This window comes from Cebus imitator, unplaced genomic scaffold (assembly GCF_001604975.1).
Source record: "Cebus imitator isolate Cc_AM_T3 unplaced genomic scaffold, Cebus_imitator-1.0 Scaffold31, whole genome shotgun sequence".
NCBI lineage: Eukaryota > Metazoa > Chordata > Mammalia > Primates > Cebidae > Cebus > Cebus imitator.
Window position 1 is genome coordinate 9,517,065 of NW_016107346.1, and position 10,866 is coordinate 9,527,930.

General features: G+C 44.2%; 1 protein-coding gene across 1 annotated transcript in view; it reads right to left on the reverse strand.

Moving 5' to 3' along the window:
* The window catches only part of CUNH2orf92 (chromosome unknown C2orf92 homolog), a gene marked incomplete at its 5' end in the record, with an annotated part of 32,901 nt that overhangs the window by 13,955 nt on the left and 8,080 nt on the right, over positions 1–10,866 (reverse strand). The window contains one exon of the mRNA XM_017524081.2: positions 8,221–8,319. Coding sequence (XP_017379570.2) covers positions 8,221–8,319 — 99 coding nt within the window. The remainder of the gene's footprint in view (positions 1–8,220; positions 8,320–10,866) is intronic.

Sequence of the window (10,866 nt, forward strand, 5' to 3'; positions counted from 1 at the left end):
AGGTGCCTGCCAGCACGCCCAGCTAATTTTTGTACTTTTAGCAGAGACAAGATTTCACCATGTTGGCCAGGCTGGTCTGGAACTCCTGACTGCGGGGGATCCACTCACTTCAGCCTCCCAAAGGCTGGGTGGGATTACAAGCATGAGCCACAGCACCCAGCATTTTTTTTTTTTTTGAATGGTCACTGATGCCAAGGAGGAGGTGCAGATAGTGTGGTCTGGAATTTACTGTCCCTGCTGAGTATCCTGAGAGCGGCTCCCATCCTCTGAAGATGGATCTGATCAGCCCCCTCAGCTGGCGGATGTGACCTTTGTCATATTCCACTGCCTGCAGTTCTTCTCAGCCTTCTTTTTCCCTTACTCTTCCTGCTTGGAAAAACCCTATCAAGCAGATCAGCCTCTTCTTCTCCCAGAACTACATGCAAATACAATGTAAGCACTTTTTAAAGACCTTCAATGTTAGCATGTTTATGTCCAATAAACATGTTATTTATTAATTAGATGTCTCTCCTAAGAGCTGTGAGCTCTTGGAGGACAAGAATGCCTCATTGAGCTCACCAGCTTCCAGCACAGTACCTGTGACTGGGTAGGAGGGATCAGTAGCTAGGTCTTGAGTGAGAGAATGAATCTGGAAGAATCTTGACTGCAACTTCATGAGGGACTCTGAGCCAGAACCACCCTGCTAAACCTGTCTTGTCAGCCAAGACTCCAGGGCATGGTGGTACGTGCCTATAGTCCCAGCTACTCGGGAGGCAGAGACAGGAGAATCGCTTAAACTTGGGAGGTGGGGGTTGCAATGAGCCAAGATGGCACAACTGCACTCCAGCCTGGATGACAGAGTGAGACTCCATCTCAAAAAATAAAAATAAAAAACAAACAAAAAAAAGAAATAAAAGAAAAAAAAAATGTTGTCCTGGTTCCTCCAGAAGGAAAAATAAAGACTTGAAAGTAAAATTATTTGAAACCAATTGACTAAAGAAACAGTTTTAGAAATAAAAGAATTAAGCTAGATAGTAAGCTTTCTATTCTTCAAGTATATAATTTAATTTATTTAAACAATGATTATTCAGGGGTGAAGGTAAATTATTCAGGGGGTGAAGGTAAATTATTCATGGCATTTTCTTATTCAAGGGTAAAGCACATTATTCAGGAGCTGAGGTGTCTTGGCACTGGAATATACATTCCTGGGCAGACAACGCCTAACATTTGCAAACACCAGCGCAAGAATTTTAATAGGGTAACAAATGGTGCTACGAAAACAGGATATCCACATGCGAAAGAATACAGTCAGATCCTTATCCAACACCATAAACAAAAATTAACTCACAATGGACCAAAGACCTAAATGTAATACCGAAAAGTATAAAACTTTCAGAAAAAAACATAGAGCAGAAACTTCACGACGTTGGATTTGGAAATTATTTCTTGGGTCTGATACCAAAGACACAGGCAACCAAAGGAAAAATAGACAAATTGGACTTTATGCAAATTAAAAAATTTTGTGCATCAAAAGACAGTGTCAACAGAGTAAAAAGATATCCCACCCAAAATGGGAGAAAACATTTGCAAACAGTTTATCTGGTAAGGGAATGATGCCCAGACTAAAGAGAGCGCCTGACACCCAACAACAAAAATACAAACAACCCGTTCAAAAATGGGCAAAGGACTTCAATAGGCATTTTTCCAAAGAAGATATGCAAATGGCCGATCATGCATGAAAAGATGGTCAACATCCCTAATCATTAGGGAATTGCAAATCAAAATGCAATGAAATACCACCTCTTACCCATTAGGATGGCTACTGTCAAAAAAATAGAAAATAAGCCGGGTGTAGTGGCTCACGCCTGTAATCCTAGCAATTTGGGAGGCTGAGGCAGGCGGAATATCTGAGATCAGAAGTTCAAGACCAGCAGGGCCAACATAGTGAAACCCTGTCTCTACTAAGAAATACAAAAAAATTAGCCAGGTGCAGTGGCATATACCTGGAATTCCAGCTAGTCAGGAGGCTGAGGCAGGAGAATGGCTTAAACACAGGAGGTGGAGGTGGCAGTGAGCCAAGATTGCACTACTGCACTCTAGCCTGGGCTACAGAGCAAGACGTTGTCTCAAAAATAAATAAATAAATAAATAAATAAAATTTTAAACAACTAAAAAAGAAAAACAGAAAATAACACGTGTTGGTGAGGATGTGGAGAAACCGGAACCCCTGTGTGCTGTTTGTGGGAATATAAAATGCTACTGCCATCATGGAAAACAGTATGGCGGCTCCTCAGAAAATTACAACCAAAATGACCATATCATCCAGCAATTTCACTTCTGAGTATATACCCAAAATAACTGAAAGCAGGGTCTCAAAAAATTACCTGTACATCCACATTCGTAACAGCATCATTCACAAGACTAAAACATGGAAGCAGCCCATCAAGGGTAAGTGAGTAAACAAAACATGGTAGATACATACAATGGGATATGATTTGGCTTCAGAAAGGAGGGACATTCTGACATATCCTACAACATGGATGAACCTTGAGGACATCATGCAAAATGAAATGTCAGTAACAAAAAGACAAATACTCTATGATCCCACTTATGTGAGCTATTTAGAGTAGTCAAAATCAGACAGAAAGTAGAACAGTGGTTGCAAGGGGGTGCAGAAGGGGAATGGATGGTTATTACTTAATGGGTGCAGGGTATTGGTTTTAGGATATGTATCCAGAAGTGGGATGTGGCTCATATGGGAAATCTATTTTCAGTTTTTGGAGGGTATTGGTTTTATAAGAGGAAAAGAGTTCTGGAGATGTATGCTGGTGATGGTTGCACAACATCATGAACGTACTTAATACCACTGAACTGTGCCCTTAAAAATGGTTAAGATAGTAAATCTTATGTTATATGTATTCTATAACAATTTTTTTTTTAATATAAAGACGGGGTTTCACCAGGTTGGTCAGGCTGGACTTGAACTCCCGACTTCAGGTGATCCACCCTCCTTGGCCTCCAAAGTGCTTGGATTACAGGCGTGAGCCACTGGGCCTGGCCTATAACAATTTTTAAAAATTGAAAAAGAATACAAATGGAGGAACACCCATCGTATGTATCAATAACTGAAAGTTATAAATCATGGCTCTAACTACGCATCTCTTCCAGGACCTGCTGCTTCCTTGGTGGCTAAAGGAACCCCAAGGCTCCTTCCCAGTCCCCTGCCAGGCTGAGTGACAGCACAGATGTGCTGAAAAAAGCTGGGCCCAGGCCCAAGACTCCTGAGCAGTGACTGGACTCTCCAAGCCCCAGTATGACCAAGTAAAATTCATTCTAAAAATGCAGGATGGTTTGCCATGAGGAAATTCATTATTATCATATATACACTGTTATTAGACTTAAGGAAACAAATCATATGATTAGTTCCATGGATGCTGAAAGGACCTTGAACAAAATTCAATACCCATTCCAGATGTTTTAAATACTCAAGCACATATGTAATAACAAGTGTTGGTAAGGATGTAAAGAAACGGGAAGCCTGCACACACTGGTGGGATTGTAACACAGTGTAGCTGCTACAGAAGCAAGATGGAGGCTCCTCCAAAAACTGAAAATAGATTTCCCATATGAGCCACATCCCACTTCTGAATACATATCCTAAAGAATTGAAACCAGGATCTTGGAGATATTTGCACACCCAGATTCACTGCAGCATTATGTACAATAGCCAAGACATGAGAGCGACCCAAGTGTGCAACAACAGATAAATGGATAAAGAAAATACGGTATATACATACAATAGAATAGTATTCAGCCTTAAAAAGAAAGGAAGGCTGGGTGCAGCAGCTCATGCCTGTAATCCCCGCACTTTGGGAGGCCGAGGTGGGCAGATCACCTGAGATTGGGAGTTCAAGACCAGCCTGACCAACAAGGAGAAACCCTGTCTCTAATAACAATACAAAATTAGCCAGGCGTGGTGGCACATGCCTGTAATCCAAGCTACTCGGGAGGCTGAGACAGGAGAATTGCTTGAACCCGGGAGGCGAGGGTTGCAGTGAGCCAAGATTGTGGCATTGCACTTCTGCCGGGGCAAAAAAAGTAAAACTCAATCTCAAAAAAAGAAAGAAAGAAAGGAAATTCTGTCATATTCTACACCATAGATTAACTTTGAGGACACCATACTATGTGAACTAAACCAATCACAAAAAGACAAATACAGCATGATTCAACTTACATAAGATATCTAAAGTAATTCAACTCATAGAAACAGAAAAAAATACCCAAAAGTGTTTTCTGGACAGATACATTCTCATTCTCAGTACAAATCTATGTATGTATATATATTTACATGTACAATATATTTACATGTATGTATATAGATGGACAGATATACAAATTGATAATCTCTTATTCATATTAGTCCTATAACCAGAATCTTAATCAGGAACCTCTAGAGGCGTTTTCTCCAAGATCAAGTACAAAACAGGATGCCCACTCTATCTCCAGCAACCACTCAAGATTATCCTAGAGGTATTAGCAATGCAGTTAAACATGATAAATAAATCAGGTAGAGGCGTAACAACTGGTAAAGAAGTAGAACTATCTCTATTTACAGATGACATAACAGTATGTGTAGAATTGAATGAGGCAAGAGGACATAAAATTAATGTACAAAAATCAAGCTTCCCTATTCCCAAACAATAATAGGTAGGGGATATAATGATAGAGAAAACCCCTCTCTTACAATAGCAACACAGAAAATTCGATGACTTGGGAATAAACTTAAGAAGATCCATGTAAAAATCTATATACGGAAAACTTTACACACATTGAAAATGAACTTGAAGAACTGGAAATGTATTCCCATTTCTAGCACAGGATGACCTAACATCTGTTTTCCCAAAGTGAATATTGTATTATAAATTTGATGCAGTGCCAATCAGAATACCAACAGCCTTTTAATGACGTTAGACAAGTTGATGCTAAAGTTCATATGGAAAAACAAACATGCAAAAATAGCCAGGAAGACAATGAAAAAACAAAAACTGCAAAAGGGGAACCAGTCCTGCAAGACATTAAAACACTATTATCTGCTGTGACTCACGCCTGTAATCCCAGCACTTTGCGAGGCCGAAGTGGGTGGATCACTTGAGGTCAGGAGTTTGAGACTAGCCTGGCCAACATGGTGAAACCCCATCTCTACTAAAAATACAAAAGTTAGCTGGGCAAGGTGCAGCCACCTGTAATCCCAGCTACTCCAGAAGCTGAGGCAGGAGAGTTGCTTGAACCTGGGAGGAGAGGTGGCAATGAGCCAAGATCGTACCACTGCACTCCACCCTGGGCAACAGAGCAAGACCCTGTCTCAAAAAAAAAAAAAATACTATTTCAACCTCTAATTAAAACAACGTGGTACACTGTTGAATACAGAGAGGAACAGAGCAGTGGGTTACAGTAGAAAGCCCAGGCATAGGCTGGGCGTGGTGGCTCAAACTTGTAATACCAGCACTTTGGGAGGCCGAAGTGAGCAGATCTTTTGATATCAGGAGTTCCAGACCAGCCTGGCCAAAATGGTGAAAGCCTGTTTCTACTAAAGTACAAAAATTAGCCTGGCGTGGTAGTGTGAGCCTGAAATCCCAAGTACTCAGGAGGCTGAGGCAAGAGAGTCGCTTGAACCCAGGAGGTGGAGGTTGCAGTGAACCAAGATCACACAACTGCACTCCAACCTCGGCAGAAAAAGTGAGACTCCATCTAAAAAAAAAAAAAAAAAAAGAAAGAAAGAAAGAAAGCCCAGGCATACACACAGTACATACAGGAATTTAGTAAATGAGAAAGGAGGCATCTCAGGTCACTGAAGCAAAGATGGACTTTTTCATAAATCACCGGTGTTGGGACAACAGGTAGCCATGTCACAGGAAAATGGAGGGACGCAGACTGATCATGCAGATGAGACCATTACAGCCCACGATGGTAATCCGTGTAAAACCATTCCCTCACCTCCTGCAGTGTAGACTCAGGTACCAAAGAGCTGGCCAAGTATATTTATGATCATCATGCAGTTTACAGAAGGAAACATGGAGGATGAATTCAGGGATATTAGCGGTATTCATTTCAAAGAGTATTCTGTGGTAAATTAATTGCAAATATCATCTAAGTCAGTGATTCCATGTGTCAGGGGCTAGTACGTGGCTGACTATAGAAAAGTCACTAGAGGGATGGGTAAAAATGTGCAGATTGCTGGGCTCATTTTCAGAGACTAATGGGAAGGCCTGGGAATAAGGATTTTTAATAAGCTCTTCCCATTCCCCATCCCTGACCCCTGGCTGATGCACTGTGTGTCCTGGGAACCAGCGGCCAGGTTCATAATCCTGCACCCAGGAAAGACCACAGATTTACCAGCTCAGACAGGGACCTATTTGGCCTGGGTTTTTTCTTTTAAATCTTTAAGTCTTTCATGGAGAGAAATGCTTCATGGATTCTAGCTGCTCATCCTGTCTTCGGAGCCAATCTGCCTCCAGCATGATCAGATCGCTCAAATGAGCCTCTGCTCCTGGCTGGAGGGAGTGCTTTCCCAAAACCTGAGGAGGAGGGAAGAATTCCACTGGGGCAGCCCCTCAGAAATGTGCTCAGCCCCTGCCCAGCTCCACCACCCCAGCGGGGAAAGGGCCTGCCCAGGTCAGTTTGGGAGGAGGTGCCGGGTGTCTAAGGCAAGCTCTCTCTCCCTCCTGGCCGGCATCCATCTGCCTGCAGATAACAAACATTCTACTCTGCTCCTTCATGCTATACAGAAGCAGACTCACACAGGGTGGGATTTGGGGAAACCATGGGTATCCTAAACCTTACCAGTGATTGGGGAACTCTTCCTAATTCAGGGTGCTTGACCCCCAATTCCAATTTTATGCATTTGCATTTACCTTTATTGGGAATTTTGTCCATACTGCCAAGGAAATATTCTGGTTTAGGAGAATTCCAAGTAGCACTGGTTCCTTTGATAAAACACATGAAAAAGAAATGAGAAAATGGGTCTTTGTCAGTATACATATGCAAGCACCTTGGGCCCATATTTTGTTTCCCATTCTTTTGTTTTGTTTTGTTTTGTTTTCGAGATGGAGTCTCACTCTGTCACCCAGGCTAGAGTACAGTGGCCAAATCTGGGCTCACCGCATCGCCGCCTCCCAGGTTCAAGTGATTCTCATGTCTCAGCCTCCTGAGTAGCTGGAACTGCAGGCACAAACCACCATGCCCAGCTGATTTTTGTATTTTTAGTAGAGATAGGGTTTCACCATGTTAGCCAGGCTGGTCTTGAACTCCTGACCTCAGGTGATCCACCTGCCTTACCCTTCTGAGGCGGAGTGCTGGGATTACGGGCATGATTACAGTCACTGCTCCCAGTCTTCTTTTCCATTTTTAAGTTGAAATGCTAATAAAGGACTCAACTTGTATGAGCAAATGCGTGTCTGAAAGTGAATGCCTCAATGTAGAGAGCAGTGCCACCTCACTGCCGATTGCAGAGGTGCCCAGGCAGCTGTCCTGGGCTACCCTCAGGGAAACTACCCTCAGGAATTGGGGTGCAAACATCTGTCTGCAGAATACCAACACAGTGTCCACTCCCCCTCCCTGCTCGGGGCACTTGCATGCACATCTGGCAGATTTCCAATACCTAATTTTATCCTCATTACTGTGAGCAAATTCCTATCTTAATTCCCAAAGTGCTAAATTTTTCCCATAATATGAAGCCGCTTTGGGAGAAAGAGTGTGTTCTTCACATCTGTCGTTTCTATGGGTGCGCCAAAGGTAAGTCATTTTTTGGTCTTGTTTTTATCATCCACTGGATGGGGTATTAATGACTGCACTAACCCTCAAACCACACTGTACACTTAGAAGGATTCGTGTGTTGGGTGGAGTTATGATGCTGCTAGGTGCTCTTGTTGTCGGGAATGGGGGACACTACTTGCAGGTCAGGTTTCTGTCCTCTGAATGCCTCCAGGGTGGCAGAACCTGCCTAACACTGCACATCAAGGATCACCCCAAAATACATGGAGATTCACACTTTGGACCATGGATTCCATAGCAGGTGGAAGGTTATAGAGAGGATTTCAGCCAGTTGTTTCCTTCATATCTCAGTTGGTTTTGCCCCACCAGTAGTTGGGTTAAAGACTGTCAGGATGATAGTACAGCACATTTAAGACAACACATAGGCCTATAGACATGTGTGCATTTATTGCGTTAATGACATACACTTACCTTTTCTCATGTCTCTCTTTGTAATGGATCTGACTGCTATTGTTTCTTTAAATGATGGGTCATACGGAACCTGGGATGTGACTTGCAGTAGAATTTCATCTCCAGTGAAGCAAACAAAGGCATGTTAATACAAGCAACGCAGGACTGATGTATTTTGCTCTCCAAGTATGTAAAGCAGTCTATGAATACAGTGAATACGTGACGCAAACTCCGCAGATATGGGACTTTATTCCCTAAAATGCCTTGTCTGGGGTGGAAAACGCCAATTACCTAAATCATTTCCGGATAATTGTGATTGTCTGAGACTTCCTGGCTAGTAAACACTGCCCGCTAAAGATATATGGCCCCAGATCTCCTGATACTCAGTGCCCTAATCATTCTTCTAGTTCTTTGAGACTGTTTGCAAGATAACTCATAAGAATAGGGTAAAGTTTGTGGGGGCAGAAATGAATCAGAGCAGATTCTATCAGCTCAGAAAGCTCTTTGTTTATAAAACTGTTGCCAATTCATCAGAGTTACATTTTTGAAATGTATTAAGTTCTCCTTTGCCTTTAACTTCTCGGGCCTCTGGCTTCCCTGGGAAGCAGCAGTTTTACCTTCCTCTCCAGGCTTTCCTTGCTAAGCCACAGAAAACAGTCCTCACAAACCCCACTCGTCCTGTATCTATTCTGAGTGCATTTCCAGGGCGGTTGGTTCTCGGTGGCCACTATTCATTTGACACAACAGGAGCTCACCACAGAGACATCAGAAAATTAAACATCAGGGTCACCATGACAATGAGGAGCTGCTCTCACCACCCCTCCTTGATGACCTTGCTGATCTATGAGTCCCTGGAAATGTTGCCCAGCAGGAACCGCAGAGTTGAGCTGTGGCCTCCAATGCCAAGGCCCACCTGGCATGTACTGGGCAGGTCAATGGGCCCTTGAAGGATCATGGATGTTTCCCAAACCCCCAACCCGACTCCCATCCTCAGATGCAATCACCTGACTCCTACACATACGCGGCTAGATTCAGAGACACTGGGGTCACCTGCAAGGTGGAGAACAAGGCTTCTGCCTCCTAGGCAGCAGGTGCTGAAGGCACAGCTAGGGGGACCGCAAGTGCTACCCACATCTGCTCACTCATCCCAGCCTGGTCACCTGCCAGGCTGTCATCTATGCAGACTGCCTGAGGCCTGTGTGATGGTTCCCATGGGGAGGAACAAGCCCAGCGCTCCTGGCCATGGACAGCTGCCAGAACGGAGGCCTATCGGGTGTCCAGAGATCTACTCTCTTGCAACCGGGAATGTGCAGGCATCGCTGTGTGATCCAAATGCCTCCTAACCCAAGGGGAAGCATCAGCACCACTCTCCCTAGAGCTCCTTCCCACACCTAAGGCGACCCTCGACCTCCCCTCCTGACGCAAGGCCCAGGCACCCGTAGGAGAGACTGCACTGGCATCTGGACAGCTTCCTTCAGCAGACGGCTGTGGTTCAGAACCCTTTTCTTCGTCTCAGCTCTCTGCTAAAGAGGGCTTCCCTGGGCCTTGGGTTTGCTGTGTGTGTGTGTGTGTGAGAAAATACACTTAATATGAAATTTCCATTTCTACTATTTATTTATTTAGAGACAAAGTCTCGCTGTGTCACCCAAGCTGAACTGCAGTGGTGCAATCTACAGCTCACTGCAGCCTTGAACTCTGGGCCTCAAGCAGTCCTCCCACCTCAGCCTCCTGAGTAGCTGGGACTACAAGGATGTGCCATCACACTTGGCTAATTTTTTAATTTTTTGTACAAACAGGGTCTCTCTATGCTGCCTAGACTGGTCTGAAACTCCTGGCCTCAAGTGATCCTCCCACCTCAGCATTAAAAAGCATTGAAATTACAAGCATGAGCCATCATGCCTGGCCCATTTTTATTTACGTGTACAATTTAAGAGCATTAAAGACATTCACAGTGTTGTGTAAACATGACCACTATGTATTTCCAGAACTCCCTGCTGGAATGCAGTGGTGCAATCTCAGCTCACTGCAACCTCTGCCTGCCAGGCTCAAATGATCCTCCCACCTCAATCTCCCAGCTAGCTGGGATTACAAGCTCCTGCCACCACACCTAGCTAATATTTTTAGTTTTAGTAGAGACAGGGTTTCCATGTTGATCAGGCTGGTTTTGAACTTCCGACCTCAAGCAATCTGCTTGCTTTGGCCTCCGAAAGTGCTGGGATTGAGGAACCCAGCCTCCAGAACTTTTAAATCACCTAAAACAGGGCCAGGTGTGGTGGCTTATGCCTGTAAACCCAGCACTTTGGGAGCCCGAGATAGGCAGATCACGAGGTCAGGAGTTTGAGACCAGCTTGAGCAACATGGTGAAACCCTGTCTCTACTAAAGATACAAAAAATTACCCTGGTGTGGTGGCACATGCCTGTAATATCAGCTACTCAGGAGGCTGATGCAGGAGGATCACTTGAACCCGGGAGGTGGAGGTTGCAGTGAGCTGAGATCACACCACTGCACTCCAGCCTGGGTGACAGGGCAAGACTCCATGTCAAAAAAAAAAAAAGCCAGGCATGGTGGCTCACATCTGTAATCCCAGCACTTTGGGAGGCCAAGGCGGGTGGATCACTTGAGGTCAGGAGTTCGAGATCAGCCTGGCCAACATGGTGAAACCCTGT